Here is a 19,958-nt window from a genome sequence, read left to right as displayed (position 1 = left end):
ATAAGAATGATTTCATCCTGATTGAATAGTAAAGACAGAAATGAAACTGAATCATTAGTGCATCAGTGTTAGGAAAAGGATTCATTAAAAGTCCAAGATTTATATCAAGTATTATCATTGATTTAATGTGACACTCAGCAAGGAGCAGATGCTAAGCACTGAGAATCAATTATGCTCCAGAGTTAATAGATAAAATATGCTCTTAGAAGAATCAGGCCACCGGCACTTGAGCTGGGTTGAATTTGTACCAAGAGAAACATGAAGGGTGACTTTCAGTTGACTGGCGAATCTGACTCCCTTTCAGCAAGATACAGTCTTTGAAAGGAACAACTTGCCATCATAAGGCATGACACAGGCATTAAGAATGAGTAAATAGTCACAGGAATATACCATCATAACTCAAATGTAACTTGAGTTTCTTGCCAACATGTCGGTACAGAGTCATATTAGTTATATCACCTCAGTTATCACTGAGCTTGTGTGCTGGTTAAACTCTCTGAGATGCAGACCCTGTGACAGGCTTATGAAAGTCAAAGCCCTACTGGGGAATTGTTATGGTTGTTGTTAGTTGCTGCTGAGTTGGCACTGATTCATGGCGACCCCACATCCAACAGAACAAAATGTTGCCTGCACCATCTTCACAATCCTTGGTATACTTGAGTCCATTGTTGTGCCCACAGTATATTTTGAGTATCTTCCAACCTATAGGCTCACTTTCCAGCATTATATTGGATGATATTCTGTCATGATCCGTAGGGTTTTCATTGGCTGATGTTCAGAAATAGATTGCCACGTCTTTCTTTCTAATCTGCCTTAGTCTGGAAATTCTGCTGAAACCTGTCCATTCTAGGTGAACTTGTTTGTATTTGAAATACCAGTGGCATTGCTTCCAGCATCATAGCAACACACAAGCCACTGCAGTATGAAAAACTAACAGACAAATGGTAGTACTGGGGAATGATACCTGGACTATTCTCTGTGAAAAAGATTGGATGACCAGACCATAATTCAGGCCTGACAAAGTCTCTGCCAGCTCAAAGCTAAGAGCTCCAGAGCACAGAGTGCCCATTGGAGGAGACCGCATTGTGCAGAAATGGCCAGGCCCTTCCCTGATGTATAGCTTTGTCATGTCAATGGTTAGGGATGCCTGAGAGCAATGTTCTCTTGGCCACCACTGTTTTGCTTAATCTTTAGCCTGAGGCTACTCTGAGAAGAGCATGACTGCAACTTGAAAGCTGAAGGCAGATTCCAAAGGAGCTAACAACTGAGTCTGTAGCTAACTACACTCCTTGCAGGTCAGCAGCCAGTCCTATCATGAAGTGAATCTGCGTGGTAGCTCTGTTTGCCACAGTCTGCCTCTTGTGCCATGCAGATCCACTTTTCCATATATGTTTGGGATGAAACTCCTCCAGAGATTAGGAGTGGAAACTTCAAAAACAGAGATTAGTGGATGAACTCCAGACATAGCTACTGAAGTTGGTCTCAAAGCCACAACTGTTAGTCGTCCATATCCCTTCTCTACCATGCAGTCTGAATTCTCCTCACCCTCAGCTTTCACCTTGGCAGACCTCAGTGCCTTACTGAAGCTTCATTCTGGAAGGATCTGAGTCATTAGTAATCATACCCTTCTCAGGTCAGGGTTTCTGCCCCTGTGCATTTTCCATCACAATTGGTCAAGGGAGTGTGAAGGGGCTCCAAGTGGGCCATCTGAGTTCCCATATTCTTCCTTACCCCAGTGGTGTAACAACACGGTTCTTGCTGAACCGGATCAGTTACCTCTGTCAAGATGGGGACTCCTCCTTTTCACTGCTGCTCTGTAAATACCACAGGCTCAAAGGGCCCAGGTGGTAGCTGTTGTTGTTGTTGTTGTTATGTGCCGTTGAGTCAAATCCGACTCATAGCGACCCCTCCTTGGGTTTCCGAGGCAGTATCACTACGGAAGTAGGATTGCCCAACCTTCCTTCCGAGGAGTGGCTGGTGGGTTTGAACCGCCAGCTGTCTGGTTAGCAGGCAAGTGTCTTAGCCACTATGCTACCAGAACTCCCGGTGGTAGCTGTCGCTTGTAAAAAAAAAAAAAAAAAAAAATCTCCCTGCCATTGAGTTGGACCCAACTCATAGCAACGCCTCCTTGGGTTTTCGAGGCAGTATCACTACGGAAGTAGATTGCCCAACCTTCTTTCTGAGTTAGCAGTCAGATGATGCCTTAGACACTATGCCACGAGAGCTCCCACTATAGCTTGTAGGAGGACATTAAGTGGTGCCAGTAGCTAAATCAACTGTGGTCACTGGGAGTCCAGGTTATGCTGGTCCCAGGCATAGCCTCTACCTCTTCTACTTTGGCCATAAACCCATGGTGTAAGCACAGGGACAGCATTGCTACCTAACATCAATTGGCTGAGCCCTTTAGTGTACTTGGATTTTTAGGGCCTCTTCTGTGTTGTTGTTGTTGTTATTTGCCATTGAGTCGGCCCCGACTCCTAGCGACCCCTCCTTGGGTTTCTGAGGCAGTTATCACTACAGAAGTAGGATTGCCCAACCTTCCTTCCGAGGAGTGGCTGGTGGGTTTGAACCGCCAGCCTCTGGTTAGCAGTCAAGTGCCTTAGGCATGGTATATATTATGTTTTGGTGGGTGTTAACATGTGCTACAAAGATTTTGATACTTTGTGCCCACTCCCATATGCCCTTCCACATGCTTCTGATCCAAACCTCCACATCTCCAATCTTTTAATACTTTATCTTCTAAGTCCGTGAAAAGGCAGTAAGACCATTCTCCATTGCCTGCGAGTTCATGTATATACCTACTGAACTTGGACCACTTCTCCTTCCGCACAAAGTAGATGATATATTGAAGCTCTGTCCATTGAAAGATTTTCCCTCACTGGTATCTTTCAAGGAACTCCCTGGTGAAGTTGTAAAGTAGTCATTGTCCATTTTTAGCTTGCACCATATACTAAGCAAGCTCAGGTTTTTCTTTCTCCTTTAGCAGGTCGGGACATATAGAGCCCATTCATATGACCATGGGTATAGGCTGAGGGTGAAGCTGCTGCAATATAGTAGGTGACATGGAGGTCTGGATTACATGCTCATTGCAACTTGTTTGTGCCTTTTGGTCCTGCTCATGCTTGGTTCTGGAGGTACCATTTCAATCGTATGATGGATTGCTAGTCAACCTGCCCATTTTTTGACTTGTTAGGTCTAACAGTACCTAGTTGATGGTAGACAATTCTGGACAATGGTCACTGGGTGTCCCATTCTGTCTCTATAAACATCCAGCAGCATGCCAGGAGCTGTTTCTCACAAGGCATATCATTCTCCACTGCAGATAGCATGGCTTTGCTCCTGAGCTCCAGGAGTCTACTGTGATTCCCTGCTGGAGCTTTCCATAAACTCCAGGCTGCATCTTTTTCTACCACTGACACCTCCAACACCCTTGGATCTGGAGGATCCTATGGTCCAGGTAGGAAGGTTGCTTTCACCATACTCCAGACCTGCTCCAGAGCCCTTTCCTGCTTTAAGACCCATTCATAGCTGATGAGTTCCTATGTTACTCTTTAAATGGGCTGGAGCAGTATTCCCAAGTGCAGAATTTGTTGTTTCTAAACCCAAAGAGGCCCCTTAGGAATTGTGCTTTTCTCTTTGTAGCTGAGATGGGAGATGCAGCAATTTATCTTTTACTTGGGAGGGGATGTCTTGGTACACCTGTGACCACTGGATCCCTAAAAAGTTTACTAATGCAGCATGTCCTGAAATCTCCTTAAGGTTTATCTCTCACCCTCTGGGATACGTCTTTAGGACTCCACCTTGCTAGTCACTTCTTGCTCATCCTGTTTAATCAGGATAATATCATTCATATAATGGATCAATATGATATTCTGTGGACTATCCAAATACAGTTGATTTTCACTGTTGGCAGATTTCATATTTGTGAACTCACCTACTTGCTAATATTTTTAAAAAATTTTATTGTCATTTTAAAAAAACAAATCCCTTCACCCAAATCAATATTTGTTTCTTACCTGTCTGGAAATTTTCCTTCTCCTCCCCTCCATTCCTGGTAGCCAACAAAGAAAATTTCCTTCCATATATGAACCTTTCCTTGATTTTTTTACAATAGTGGATTCATAAAGTATTTGTCTTTCTGTGATTGACTTATTTCACTCATCATTATGTCCTCCAAGTTCATCTATATTACATGACGTTTCACAGATTCTACATTATTCTTTAGTGTTGCATAGTATTCTGTTATGTGTACATATCATAGTTTGTTTATCTATTCCTCCACTGATGGTCACATAGGTTGTTTCCATCTCTTTGCTCTTGTGAATAGTACTGCAGTTAACATGAGTGTGCATGTACCTGTTCTTGTCCTGGCTCTCACTTCTTTAGGATATATACCTAGTAATGGAATTACTGGGTCAAATGATATTTCAAATTCCAACTTTTGAAGGAATCACCATACTGCTTTCCACAGTGGTTGTATCATTTTGCAGTCCCACCAGCAGTGCATAAAAGTCCCAATCTCCACATCCTTGCCAGCATTTAATATTTTCTGTCTTGTTGAACTTTGCTATTAGTGCTTGGGACAAGATTGTATCTCATTATTGTTTTGATTTGCATCTCTCTAATGGCTGATGATCGTGAACATTTCTTTATGTATTTATTGGCTGCCTGGATATCTTGTTTGGTGAAGTGTCTGTTCATGTTTTCTGCCTATTTATTAATTGGATTATTGGCTAAGATATTTTTGTAAACCTAAAATCAACACTTAGGGTGCATTCACAATCATTTGTGGACATATGCAGAGTGACAACAAATTTGAGTAGTCTGATGTGCATGTTCCCAGCTGAGGTTGAACAGCTCTTCTTGTTTCAGCCATTATACTATAAACAAGTATCCTTTTCACAGTCTAGTTAGTACTGTGAGTTTTGCATTTTTGTGCTTTTTATTAGTAATTTTGTTGTTTAAATGGCCCCTAACTGTAGTGCTAAAATTTTGGCTAGTGTTCCTATGCACAAGAAGGCTGTGATGAACCTTACAGAGAAAATACAAAAAGACGTGTGTTAGCTAATGTCTGTTCAGGTGTGAGTTATGGTGCTCTTGACTGTGAGTTCAGTGTAATGAATCAACAATATATATTAAATAACATGCCATTAAACAGGGCCACTGCTGTCGAGTCAATTCCAACTCATAGTGACCCAATAGGACAGAGTAGATCTGCCTCAGAGGGTTTCTAAGACTGTAATCTTTACAGAAGTAGACTGCTATTTCTTTCTCCTGCAGAGCAGCTCATGGGTTTGAACTGCCAGACTTTCATTTGGGAGTTAAGTGCATAACCACTGCACCACCAAGACTCCATCCTTTAAACAGAAACACACATAAAATAGGATTATGCACTGATTGGTTGATGGAAATATTGTGTCCAGAGGCTTGCAGGAACCTAATATTATATTCCCCCTAGGAGCAATGGTTCCATTTTTGCTAATTCAATGTTTACAATGACTTTATAGAATATAACTACTGAGAATAATAAGAATTAACTGTAGTTTATAGGATAGAAGATATAACACTATCCTGGGGGGAAAAAAACTAGAAATGTATATTATTCTCCATTTCATGTGAATGTGAACTAGTTTGATTTTTTTTTTCCTGATTAGGCCAGAGAAAAAAAAATATATTTCTCAGTCATGTACATTAGGCCATAATCTGCTCTAATAAAGATTCCATATCTGGATGTCATCTGTCACTGAATAGTCCATAGTCATTCTCCAGGGTCCACACTGTTTCTGCAGTGGACAGATTGTCAATTAAATAGAGATATGATAAGAATAAACACCCCTATAACCTTTAAGTCTTTAATGATGTGACTAAATTCCACCATCCCCACATCCCTGCTCCAGTATGCAGCATCATTTTGATTACTATTCTGAATGGAGAGGGGCAGTTTCATAAGATTTTACTTTGCTTTCCCCACTATGATATTTCTTCCTGCACAGAGCAGTGACCAATATGGAGGTAACTCCAGCTGACAAGAATGCCAATCCCAATTATTAATTCAAGTGCTGGGGAAATGACCACTGGGTGGGGCTGGACCCAACAGACCCACTGTTAGCTGGGCTTTGGTTAGAACTCTATTTCCTGATCCCCATATGTACTTACTCTAAGGAGTCTTGAGGATACTTTATGTCTCCAGGACTTAATATCAACTTAGACCCCGAGTCCAGTAGTCCTCAAAGTATCTGAGTAGTCCCCTTTCTCCAGTGTGTTGTCACTTGAGTAAACGGCCGGAGGTGCCTTTGGAAAGGAATAGGGAATCATATAAGTTGGTATTACTTGGTTCTTCCTTTTGGGGACCTTATTACTTTTTCAGTCAGTGGGTTCTGGGCCTAAAAGTTGTCTCAGGTCCAGAAAGTGAGCAAGGGATTGTGACTTTTTATAGAACAACCACCCTCAGGCTCCTGCTCATCTGTTGTTCTCTTTTGATCATATGTTTTAAGCAGTGCTGTCATTCATCTATACTGCCTCTGGTGACACAATATCATAATTATCTCCAGGTCAGACCCCTTGTGTGATAGTTGAAGATGTGTCAACTTGGCTGGACTCCACTTGTGAGTGGTGGTTCCCATGATGGATCACATGACTGCGTCCTAAGCGGCCGGTCAGTCTAGGGGGAGTTTCCCCAGGGGTGTGGCCTACCTGTAATACTATCCCAGGGACAAACTGGAAGAACTTCATTCCGAAATATATGCTTCCTGGAGCAAGCAGCTCGCTGCTCGCCCCGGAGGAGGCTTTCGGATTCTTTCTTTGTTGGGAACTGCGACCCTGCGTGTCAGTTTGATTCTCCCGGCTCTGCTGCGTTTGCGGGAACCAGACGACTCTGGGCCCCATCTCTCGGCGACCCTGCGTGTCAGTTTGATTCTCCCGGCTCTGCTGCGCTTGCGGGAACCAGACGACTCTGGGCCCCATCTCTCTCCAGAGACGAACTTTGTGACTTGAACTCCTCTGCCGTGCATGTGAAAGCCAGACGGCCCTGGGCCCCATCCCCCTCCAGAGACGAACTTTTCAGCTTGAACTTGTCGGCTTCTACATGCTTGTGAGCCATTTATCTAAGATAAATTTCTCTCTCTCTCTCTCTCTCTAAATATATATATATATACTTCGCTGGTTTTTGTGTTTCTCTAGAGAACCCAATCCAACACACCTTGGTTACCATTCCGATCTTGGTTATTACAATGCCTCCCACTCTGACTTAGCATAGTGCCTAAGGCACTTGACTGCTAACCAGAAGGCTGGCAGTTCAAACCCACCAGCCACTCCTCGGAAGGAAGGTTGGGCAATCCTACTTCCGTAGTGATACTGCCTCGGAAACCCAAGGGGGGGTCGCTATGAGTCGGGGCCGACTCGACGGCACATAACAACAACAACAACCACTCTGACTTGCTGACTAAGCACTGCACGTGACCTCTACTGCTTCAGCATCCTATCATCCCCATTGTTCTCAGTGAGCCAAGCTCTGTGACAACCTTTCCTACAATCAACCCTAGGCTATAGAGGAGAGCTACACCTGAACCTCTTAGTGATGATGATTAACTTTCTAGAACATTCCTGATGGCCCTGGTGAATGGTATGTCCTCTGGGCATTTGCATGGAACATAAACTCCTGGTTGGTCTCTCCATTATTAACTATGCCAGTTGGGTTCTAGGAAAAGTAGATGCTGAAGCAAAGTTAGGAATTCAAAAATTTATGGTTGGGTATCACCTATGAAAGGAGGAAACCAGATTGGGCACAAGGGGCCATCAAACTGTTCTATGGACCTGAGGTTGTTTCTGCCAGCTCAGTGGGAAATCCGATGTTGGAAAGAAATGGTCAGACCTTTGAGCTACCCACCACTTTGCTCAGTGATGGGCCAAGGGTTACCCCCAAGAAGGATATGATCTTAGCTCAAAAGCTGAAGTGGACCCTGATGGAGGCAACAGCTGGAGTCTTTCAGCTAACCCCACTCCTTGTCACTAGGATCTTAGTGGTGTTTGCTTCCCCTCTCATTTTGTAGATGTTATTATTCTTCCCCTTTCGTAATGTAAATTATATTATTGCCCCAATTCCCATAGTGTAGATTCTATTATCATTCAAAGTATTTACTGCTTCTCCCTCTAAGGGGCTCCTACTTCCTTGCCTTCTTGACTTTGGGCTTGGCTTCATGTCTTGTTAGCAGAGGTAAGGTGTATCATGACCAAGCAGAAGACTTTAGAATCATCTTGTGGTCCTTTTTTTCTTCTGCCATGAGACCAGCAATGTCTCAGATAAGGGCTGTTCCAGAATGAAGGCACAGGGAACAGAACTGTAGGCACACTGTGAGAGAGAGATGGGAAACACACACACACACACACACACACACACACACAAAGCTTTTGGTTTGATAAATCATTAAAATTTTGGTGTCACTATTTTTCCGCAGCATTACTTAGTCTGAGCTGATGACATAGGATTGGAAAATGAGTTAATAGTAGTCTGGGTTGGGAGATAAATTTGAGTGACAGACATCACGTTTCCTCAAAATCACATCTGCTCTTGATTACCAGGGCTTTCTTTCTGTGCCAACCTAGTTCTACCTGGCCTTTCATCCCCTGGGTAAGTTCTGCCCGGCAGTTCTCAGTCCCTCCTGTAGAGAAAGTATCTGACAGGGCTGTTTTCCACGTATAGACAGACATGTTTGAATTGTTGCTTGTATACAAATGGGACCTCTTCTACATTTCTTTAACAAATAAATCTGGCTTAAATTATAAACAGATGTATTAACTCACATAATTGGAAGTCTGGAGGTATGGTGGGCTCCATGATTGGTTGATACAGGGGCGGTTCAATGATGTTATCAAGAACTTAGGTTCTTTCCACCTCTCTGTACTGCCATTCATGTTATTGGCCTCATCCTCATGTTGGTGACAGGATGATTGCAGCAGCTCTAGGTGACCATACCTAGATAGGACAATGCCAAAAGTAAGATGAAGGGTAATCACATTCTGTATCTCATTGTTAGCAGCAGATAAAACTTTCCTGAAAGCTTTTAGGCTTCCCCTAAAATCCAGATGGGACCCCACATCTCTTCCTAAACTAGCCACTGGCAAAGGGTAGGGGTGGTAGGCTTAGCACAATTGGCTTAGCACTAATGATTTGTGTTGGAACACATGTCAAGAAGTTAAGACAAAATACCAGTTACTTCTCCATTGAGAAATCCAATGGGAAATGGGTTGGGGTTTCTCTTGTTGATGATTAAAACACTACAACCTAATATTTCTGAACAGTGTCCACATCCTTCCCATTCTCCTTTCCTGCTTCATTTCTCTCCATAGCTCTTATCACCATCTGCCATGCTCTACATCTATTACTTGTATTCTAGTGTCTGTCTCCCTCCTCCATCCCAAGCTATATCTGGGCTTGGCACAGAGAAGCCACACAGTCAGTAGTTGTTACACAAATGAACCAATGAATGAATTATCCTTTTTATCTCTTGCCAGTGTTACTGGTTGTTTTTAATACCCTCTCTTCTTAGATCAGAAGAAATAGCAATGCTTTGGGAAATATGACTAACACAGTAATAAAACTAAATGTTATTGGCATAATAACTCACTATAATTTACAGATTATATAGTCTTATGGCATTTTAAGATCTCTGTGTACTCCTTGTCCTCTATTATAGCAGTTAGAAGCACTTTGTAATTGTCAGTTTATTGATCTATTTCCTTTATTATTTTATAAACTCCCAAAGGGCAGGAACTGTGTCTAACATTGGCATCCATATATTTGGCATTGTACCTGCTCCATGAATGTTGGGAATAGATGCATAGGTATATAGATGGCTGGCTGGCTGAATACTTGCATGAATTGTTGAATAGATGGGTGGATAGGTAGATGGATGCATAGATACATAGATGTATAGATAGATGAATGGATGTTTGGGTGATTGGCTGGGTGGATGGATTGGTGGATGATTGAATAGTTCGGTGGATGAATAAATTAGTCTGAAATTCTTCTTGCTACCTTTCAAGGAAGAGGCAAGTGGCAAGCCGTTTTTATAGTAGAGTTATAGGAAGATACTTTGAAAGACCATGGGACCATCTCCCTTAAGCTTCTGTGTATTGACTGATGGGAGAAAAAGATGTGTCAGCCCCACCTGTGGACACAGGGTGACTGCTCCCCAATGTGATCTGCTTGCCTGCTTTCTAGATGGCATGAGGCCAGTTGCTCTGGAATGAACAGTGGTATTTCCTGCTCTGCATTCCTGGTTTGGCATGCTCTAGTCTGCTTTGGTGCCACTCCTTTAGGCTGAGAGCCTGTGGCAGACAGATCTTAAAATTGCCTCTGGCCTCACTTGGTTTGAAGATAAAACTATTTCATTACATGTGTGTCTATTTATTTGTCTCTAGGAACCAAGGCCACTCACCACTGGAAGATGCCAGTTTTACTCAAGTGGGGTAGGATACCTATATGATGTCTACCAGACAGAGGTAAAAAAAAAAAAAAAAAAGAAGAAAGAAAGAAAAAACACGCTGTCAAATTTGTTTGGTTCTCACTTCACGTACTCGTCAATTTTTCTTTGTCCTGAGTTGAAATCTGAATGTTTTTATTCCAGTAGTTTTTCCTTTTGTCTCTTCATTCTCTGCCATGGTGAGAAATGTATAGCATATACTTTATTTTTTGAGCTAGCTTTGACATTTTAATATATTGTATTTGTTTGGGAATTACAGTTGCTTATATGCTTTCTTTGATACATAGCAGTCTCTTGGAGTCCATTTGTTCAATGCAGTGTGGCTTTTGCTCTTAGCATTTTTTCCTCATTTGATTATTGGAATAAAAAGCTAGAATAATACATTTACATTGGCCAAGAAACTTGACTTTCCCTGGGCCACGGACATCTGCATAATGATTTATTTTCTATTTCTAGCTGTATGAAAATTCCAGGAATAATAAAGTTCACAATGACCTACCAACATCGCTTTGACTATCCCATGGGGCACACAGCTCCCTTTTGACTCATCCAGTTGCCACCATTCTAGCTCTGTGTAGATTTTTCAGTTTAAATAAGCATAGACCTCTCAAACAGTACAGATGGAAGAGAAGCGGCAACGTAAAGAACATTGGAAAGCAAACACAATGGGGTTACTGGGAAGCCAGGGGTCCCACGTCAGTTTGTTCTGGGATTCTCTGTAACTGCTGGAAGGATTTCACACTCTTTGGCACATTTCAGAGAAGAAACGAGCTGTCTGTTGTGTCTGAGAAAATATTAGACTGGGAGTTGTGAGTGTCCAGGACAGCTCCATGCTAACGGCCTCTTGACCAGGACCTTTGCTGCAGATCTAGGAGAGTTTCTGCTGCCCCACTCCATAGAAGGTGGCAGATTTCTTTTGCAAAGCCTAGTCTCTGGGACTTAAGGCCTTTCACCTGTCCCTGCCTTGACTTCCAGCCTGCCTGACCAGAAGGAATCCTGGGAAACATCACATTCAGAGGTGGTCAGAGGTCAAGACTGCTGGTCACAGGTCAAGACAGCTGTCACCCAGTCACTTGGACCAGGCTTGCTAGGACCTGTCTGTGCTACACCCTCCTCTCTGCAGGGCCTTCATGCTACTCTGTCATTTTTTGTGCCAGTTCACACTTATTTTTCTGGTCTCAGTACAACATTGGGCTCTTTCTTTCTACTCATTGCATCATAAAGAAGCAAGCCCTCCCTCCACCTCTTTCTTTGCTTGGGAGGCCTCACATCTGCTCCTGTTTCCACTTGAAGCCCTATTTATCAACTCCTCTGAGTCTATCCATAGACCTGCTGTGGACAGTCCCTACATACCCTGCATGAAACACAGAGGTTGCTTCAGGCTCTGTCCCTCAACCAGGAGTTCTCAATCTCACTGAACATTGTAATCAACTCAGGAACTTAAAAAACATGAGTACCTGGGCCCTATCCCCAGATACTCTAATTTCATTGATCTGGGGAGTGGCTTGGACATTGGGATTTTTAATATCTAAGTGATTCTAGGGCCATGGATGAATACCTCTGTTCTAAACCAAGCTTTTTCTATAAAGGGTTAGACAACACATATATTACATTTTATGTGCTGTATAATCTCTGTCACACCTACTTTCTTCCACTGGTACAGTTTGAAAGCAGCCACAGACAATATGTAAACAAATGAGTGTGGCTGTGTCCCAATAAGACTTTCCTTACAAAAACAGGCGGCAGGCTGGATTTGGCTTGTAGGCTGTAGTTTGCCAAACTACTGTCATCTGCTATTATTTCTGATACTTCCTAGTAAGCCATTTACCTGGAGCCCCTGATGTCTTGAACATTTTAGCTCTTAGAAAATTTTGCTCCTCAGGATCACTATTTCAGCCTCCAGCTTCTCACCCAGGGAGTCATCTAACTCCTACTAAAAGACCCTTCCTGTCCCCTGACAGGAAGAAGGACTAAGAGTTAACTGTGGAAGCACCGAACAGACTAGGAGGACCTGAACCTCCTCTGGGTTCCCTAGGGTGGGATCATTCTAGAAGAGACTCTGGGAGGATTCCAGCTGCAGACAGAGGCTGGAGGAACATACAAGAAAGTGTTGATCTTGTAGGTAGGTAGCACCTGAAATAATCTGCAAGGGGGAGTGAGGGCCATCCAAGCAGACAGTGGAAATAGTGGGCACACTCAGGAAATTGGCATCACTGAGCTTTGTTTGGAGGTGTCTACCCCAAGCCCAGGGCTGGAGTTCAAGGTTTGTAGTCTGGTCCCCGCCCCCAGCTAAGTCCATGGGTCCCACCTGAAGAACACAACACATTCCTGTAGTTCCAGAGCCCCAGCCCCATCCTCTCCCTCTTGTATGTTCTCTTCTCCCTCTTTCCTGGTATCCTTCCTCCCTGTCCGTGATCACACACCACACACTGTTTTAATCATCTTGAAAAACTCCTCCTGGGTTTTGCTTACCTCTCTCCATGTGTTTTCTCTCTCAGTTCTTGTGAAAAGTGGTTGTTTCTATTTTCACACCCCTCTTCTACTTGTTTCCACTCACAATCTGGTTTGTTTCCACATCTACTCAAGAGAAATGTCTTCTTCAAAACTGCCAGTGACTTCTCATTTGCAAATTCAGTGGCGTTTTTCAGTCATTCTCCTTGACCTATCTCTAGCCCAAATATCATTGACTATCCCTATCCTAAAATTCTGCCTCTATACTGCTCTTCTACCCAACCCCTTGATGGCTCACACCCAGCTCTTACATTCAGCATGACTGAACACCTTTGCAATACCAATATATAGGTGATGCCCCTTTGCCATGTGGACACTGTCCATCTTCCTGCTTCTCATTGCCCTCTGTGTTCCCCTCTACCATCTCAGCACCTCTCATAGCTCTGTGCATGTTGACAGTTTTATCAGAGCCCCAGCCTTGATGATCCAATGGTCCACCAGACTTTCACTTTTGGACATTTCACCAAACCACCAGCTCAAGCTACGTAAGACATAATATACCTCCTTACTGTGCAACATAGTCCAAAGGTCTGGGTTCAGGTCTCAGCTCTACAACTTTCTGTTGTACCTTCAGCAGAGGTCACCTCATCTTCCTGAGGCTCAGCTACCCTGTCTGGGAAAATTAAATGTTATGACCTTAGGGCTTTTAGCTTTAACATTCTATGATCTGATCTTCCAATTTCCTGTTCCTGGGCCCACATCCATAAGGATGTTGCTTCATTCTTTCCTTCCTTCTTAACTCCTATATCTACCAGTGATGTTCCACTGTTCCTTCAGCTCTTCGTTTGTAACACCTCTTCTGCAATTCTTCCTTGCCAGATCAGATTTCAGAGCTGGATGACTTGAATAGCCTTCCCACTGGTCTGTCTCTGGTCTCCACCTTTTTTAGTCCCTTTTGCATATTAATGTATCCATGTTAATCTTTCTACCATACTTTCTTCAGGTCACACCCTTACTCAAGTAGTTCAAAGGCTCTCCACTGCCAGTTTTGGTGGTTTTCAAGCTTTAACCACAGAAGCCTTGAAATGGGGGCCATGTATAAAACAGATAAAAACATAACTGTTTTAGTTCAAGAGTGGCTGAAGAGACGCCAAAGACCCACCCAAAAGAAGAATCCCCCAAACTCTTTGATGATCCTCAAGAGGATCCCTCTGGACCTTCTGAGCAGCACTGTTTTATCACCTGGCAACCAAGGTGCTATACCTTCAGTGGAACATGATGAGAAAAGCTCTGTGCTGAGATTTTGGAGATCTGGTTTCAAATCCCAGCTTTTCACTTAGTACCTGTGAAGCCTTGGGAAGCCTCTTCCTGTCTTTCTTTTTTTTTTTTCCTCACACTTTATTTTACTGTTAAGTCTTTTTTCTGTAATTTGGGTGAAAGTTTACAGAGAAAATTTGTTTTCTATTTAACAGAACATACACATTTTGTTTTGTGACATTGATTATAATCCTCACAATATAACACTTCTCTTTCCACTTCCTCCCTGTGGTTACCTTTTCCCTGTGTATGCATTCCTGCCTTGAGCTTCTTCCTACACAAATGCTGCCTTTCTGTTATTCCATGGTTGATTGTTCTAAGTGCACCTCCCTGGTGTAATCGTTCACCTCTAGGCCTGTCTATAGTTTGGCTGAAGGTTAAGCCACGGGAGTGAGTTCAATTCCAGGCCCAAAGGGTGAGCAGGGGCTATAGTCTTGGAGCTTTCACCAGTCTCTGTCAGACTAGTAAGCCTTGTCTTTTTTATGATTTTGAGTTTTGTTCCATATTTTCCTTCCATTCTACCCAGGATCTCCAATTTGAATTGGGAAGCTGCTTAACCTCTCAAAACCTCATTATCCTTATCTCTAAACTGGAGATGGTGGAATCTGCCTTGCCTACTTCCCAAACATGTGTGGGAAACACAATACCAGCTTTACTACCGTATACACATCGTATAGCTCTGAGGGAGTGAGGAAGGTTGGGTGTTTATGCCCCGTTTTCATTCTTTTAACACTGGAAGTTTACCCAAACATTTGCAGTACCAATATAGCAGGCACCAAAGGGGAAACTTGCTTGTAAAATGAGAGTGTCTGTTGGTCACATGAGAGATGCCTGGAGCTGTCCTTTGCATGTTATCAGGGTGATTCCTTGCCTTGGTGGTACAGGTGACTGGAATGTTCTCCCTCCTATTGTTCAACAGTGGTTGATTACCTGGACTCCCCTCTGCTTAGCCAAGCCTGGTGGTTCACTGGGCTGACTAACTCCTCCTAGAAGGTTTAGGTCCTGTGATTTCCACCTGCTCTACCTGGGAGTCAGAGTGAGATTGGGAGGTACCTGAGCCAAGGATTGCTCTCCAGACTTGAGGAGAGGCTGGGATTCCTTACGGCCACAGCAGAGGCAGCTCTGCCGAACCTTGGGTGTGAGGGTGAAACAACAGGTACTAAATAAGGAAGTGTCCCTGAGAGAACTGAAAAGGTTTCCCTGCTTGCAGGTCACCTGTCACTCCTTGAATGGCAAGTGCCAGCTGAAGGTGAAGAGCAACACTTGTTACTGCTGTGACCTATACAACTGCGAAAAGTGAGTTGGGTGCTGTGTGAGGGGTGGGGTGATGGTGGGGCTGTCACTAGGCTTGTCACCTACCACAGATAGTATTTGCATTGGACAAATCATCATCAAATTGTTCTTGAATACTACTACTTGTCCCATGTTTTGTTAGAATCAGACAATAACCCTTATTAAGCAATCATATCCCTCATCTTGGGAGCTCTGGTAGCATAATGCCTAAGGCACTTGACTGCTAACCAGAAGGCTGGCAGTTCAAACCCCCACTCCTCGGAAGGAAGGTTGGACAATCTACTTCCATAGTGATACCACCTCGGCAACCCAAGGAGGGGTCGCTATGAGTCAGGTCCAACTCGACAGCACATAACAACAACAACAACAACATCCCTCATCTTAACCTCTCCATGGTGCCAAGCTGAAGGATGGAGTGGCGTGAAGTGATGGGGCCACTGGCATTTATCAAGTATATTTTATTAAAAACCCATTGCTGCTGAGTTGATTCCCACTCATAGCAACCATAGGGTTCCTGAGGCTATAAATCTTCACAGAAGCAGACTCCCACGTCTTTCTCCCATGGAGTGGCTAGTGAGTTCAAACCACCAATCTTTTGGTTAGCAGCTGAATGCTTAAAAACACTGTGCCACCAGGGCTCCTTATTTTATGCATTAGGCAGGTTTTTTTGTTTTCTTCCTTGCCCTTCCTTCCCCTCCATTCCCTTCTCCTCCCTTCCTTAGATGCTGTACCTGCATCATCTAATTTAATCATCAAGTGTTTATGTGAGGAAAAGTCATTGACTCCGTTTCATAGATGAGGAAACTCCAGCTCAGAAAGGTTGTGTCACCCTCTTAAGATGACTATATTAGTTTCTTAGGGCTGTTGTGACAAATTACCACAAATCATGTGGCTTAAAAACACAGGAATTTATTGTCTCATACTTCTGGGGGGTGGAAGTTTGAATTCAGGGTATTAGCTGGGCTGTGTTCTGTCTGAAGGCTGTAGGGGAACTCCCTTGTCTCTCCCACCTTCTAGACCCCAGGCGTTCCTTGGCTTATGGCAGCATCACTCCAATCTCTGCCTGTTTTCACATGGCCATCTTTCCTGTGTGTCAGTCTGTCTCTGATCCTTTTCTATAAGAGCACCGGACTATTGGATTAGGAACCAGCCTACTCCCAAAAGACTTCATGTTAACTAATTACATCTTCAAAGACCCCATTTTGACATAAGGCCATATTTACAGGTACTGGAGTTTAGGGCTTGAACATACTTTTTTTTTTTTTTGCGGGGGGTGTACAACTTAAACCTATAGCAATGACATAACTGTTATGTGTTGGAGAGGGGATTTAACCTTGGGTCCTTCAGACTTGGGCTCCCACTTTCTCTGTGGCCCTATCATACTGCCTAGGCAGAATTCCCAAGGAGGAAAGGCACCATGCTGTAATGCATGTTCAGTTTACCACATGGACACCCAGGCCACTGCACTCACCCTGGCTATGTAGACCCTGCTAGGTGACAGTGAACACTGCCCTGCAGTAAATTGTCCCCTCTCAGGCTGGGGTGCTATGATAGCTAAACTAGTAGCTTCTGATGTTTTCTACATCATGGCATATATACTGTTTGGTTCACTGGCAGCAACAAATAAGTCTCAAACATGGCAGCAATTTGCCCAGGGGTGCCAGCCCCCCAGGTCCTGCCTGGTCATTCTGAGGGCTGGGGTGAGTCACCATATCGGCACACCTGTTCCATTTTTGGCTTGCCTGTATGCCTGGGTACACCAGCTGGTAAGCTCTAACCTGAGTCAACCCCTTTAAATGTAGATTTAGTCCCCCAGAAAGGAGGAGAGAACCCCAAATTATTTGGGAAAATGGTTCAGCCCCTATGTGGAATAAAGACTTAAAATTCAGTTTTCAAACAATCAGCAAAGTTTCATTGCTCATTTACCAGAGTGTCAGACTGAATTTATACCTGCCCCATGTATTTGAGGTGCCCTGATAGCAGGAGATATGCCCAGCCCTTTGCAGCCCCACCTCTCTGCCTGGTCTACTTCTGGTGACTGTATGATCCTGTCAGGAAATCAGACACCTCTCCTCTTGTCATCTGCCTGACCCCCTCCTGGACATTGCACCCAGACTTGAGTAAGGGCCACATGTCACTCAATGTGCCTCTGAAAATAGCATCAATTTGCAGCAAACCCTCTCTTGGGAAATCTTTAGGTTTTACTGAACTCATTGCTGGGATAGAACTGCTCACACCCAGGAGATGCAGGGTGAGGGCAGCACCTGGAAGCCAGTCAAACCCCTTTGTCTCAAGGGCTGCAGAACCATTGTCTAAGTTATCCAGTGCTGCTGTAAATACCACAGGTGGGTGGCTTTTACAAACAAAAATTTATTTTCTCACAGACTAGGAAGCTAGAAGTCTGAATTCAGGGTGTCAGCTCTAGTGGAAGGCATTCTCTCTCTGTCGACTCTGGGAAAAGTCCTTGTTTCTTTTCAGCATCTGTAGGCCTGAATTTCCTTGGCTCCTTGATGTGGCATGACTTCTGTCTTTCCCCAACTGTGCTTCTTGTGCTTAATCTGCTCAAAAGAGATTGACTTTTAAAACACAAATAAAAACCCACTGCCATCGAATCGATTCTGACTCATAATAACCCTCTAAGACAGAGTAGAACTGCCCCCCAGGGTTTCCAAGGCAGTGAATCTTTACAGGAGCACACTGCCTCATCTTTCTCCCATGAAGTGGTTGGTGTGTTTGAATTGCCAACCTTTTGGTTAGCAGTCAAATACTTTAATCACTGTGCCACTGGAATGCCTTTCCTACACTAATAGTGCTTATTAACGTACCAAAGAAAACCCACTCCCGAATGGGATTATAACCACAGGAATAAAAGCCAAAAAACCAAACCCACTGCCATTCCGAATCATAGCGACCTGCATTGGATTTCCAAGGCTGTAAATCTTTATGGAAGTAGATTGCCTCATTTTCCTCCCATGGAACAGCTGGAGAATCACCCACTTTCTAGTTAGCAGCCAAATGCCTTACCCACTATGCGACCAGAGCTCCTTCAACCACGGGTATAGGGGTTAGGGTTTACAACACGTATCTTGGGGGGTGGGGCACAGTTCAATCCTCATCACCCCCTTCTGTGATCCAGCCATGGTATGACTGCTAGGCTGGTGACTGATTGACTTCTCATTCTAGGTAGTTAGTATTACAACCTTATCTTTCCCAGGAGTAGCTGGTGGGTTTGAACTGCCAGCCTTCTGGTTAGCTGTCAAATGCCTTTGGCACTACACCACCAGAGCTCCCTATGAAAATAAAGCAATGTCTGGTGGTGTAGGGCCTAAGGCATTTGACTGCTAACCAGAAGGCTTGCAGTTCAAACCTAGAAGCCACTCCTCGGAAGGAAGGTTGGGCAATCTACCTCCATATGGATACCACCTCAGAAACTCAAGGGAGGGGTGGCTATGAGTAGGAAGATACATTAACATTTCAAAAAGCTGTCTTATCGGACTTCCCATAAGATAGAGAAATACACAGGCAAGCAACACAGACCCTCCTCAACAAACAAAAGAAAAACCAATTGACAGAGATACAGAAGATAGTCCTGGAGCCCTGAGCTTTGAAAGGAACTATACAGAAGTGGATCAGGCACCAACTAGTGGAAAAACCTGAACGAAAACAGTGAGTACAGCTGTGGACTGTCAGCTACTCTGATGGGACCAACAGCCTGAATATTTCCAAGTGGTATTGGGACCTGAGAATTGACCTAAAGATCAGCCCTGGTCATCAAGGGCTGCAGGGACAATGGCTCTGGTGGCCTATGACTAGGAAAAGAAACAACAAGGAGGGAGACAACCTGAACTGTTGACTTTCCACTGTCTGGAGGCTGCAGCCATTTTGATTGTTTAGCAATGGCCATTTGGGATATTTAAAGTGTCCAAGGGCACAGCCATTTTGAATGTTTACAAGCAGTGGCCATTTGGGATATTTAAAGTGACCAATGGAGCACCCATTTTGAGTGTTTACAAGTGGTGGCCATTTGGGATATTTAAAGTGACCAAGGGTGCAGCCATTTTGAGTGTTTACAAGTGGTGGCCATTTGGGATATTTAAAGTGACCAAGGGTGCAGCCATTTTAAATCTTTACAAGTGGCAACCATTTTGGATTTTAAAGTGATAGCATTCACGTGCGGATTCCATGGACCTAAGAATAGGCTCTGTTTGCCAAGGTTGGCAGGGACATACAAGAGGCTGACAACAGGAAAGGAGACAGGTGATGAGTGTATAAGTGCTGTCAACTAGTGAATAGAGGAGCACAGCACAGTACCCTACTTGTGTAAATAACATACAAAGAAAATGAAAATCATGGGCAAGTCACTCCAACATACAATCACCAATTAAATATAAACACAAAAACATCACAATGCCTTGG

General features: G+C 43.7%; 1 protein-coding gene across 1 annotated transcript in view; it reads left to right on the top strand.

The window, feature by feature from the left end:
* TMEM255B (transmembrane protein 255B) overlaps window positions 1-19,958 on the top strand; it is a 226,715-nt gene that overhangs the window by 176,670 nt on the left and 30,087 nt on the right. The window contains exons 6-7 of the mRNA XM_007942404.1: window positions 10,420-10,500; window positions 15,460-15,545. Coding sequence (XP_007940595.1) covers window positions 10,420-10,500; window positions 15,460-15,545 — 167 coding nt within the window. The remainder of the gene's footprint in view (window positions 1-10,419; window positions 10,501-15,459; window positions 15,546-19,958) is intronic.

The sequence above is a fragment of the Orycteropus afer genome, unplaced genomic scaffold (assembly GCF_000298275.1).
Source record: "Orycteropus afer afer isolate SDZICR_OR568_19922 unplaced genomic scaffold, OryAfe1.0 scaffold00089, whole genome shotgun sequence".
Lineage (NCBI taxonomy): Eukaryota > Metazoa > Chordata > Mammalia > Tubulidentata > Orycteropodidae > Orycteropus > Orycteropus afer.
This window is presented reverse-complemented; position numbering and strand designations above follow the sequence as displayed.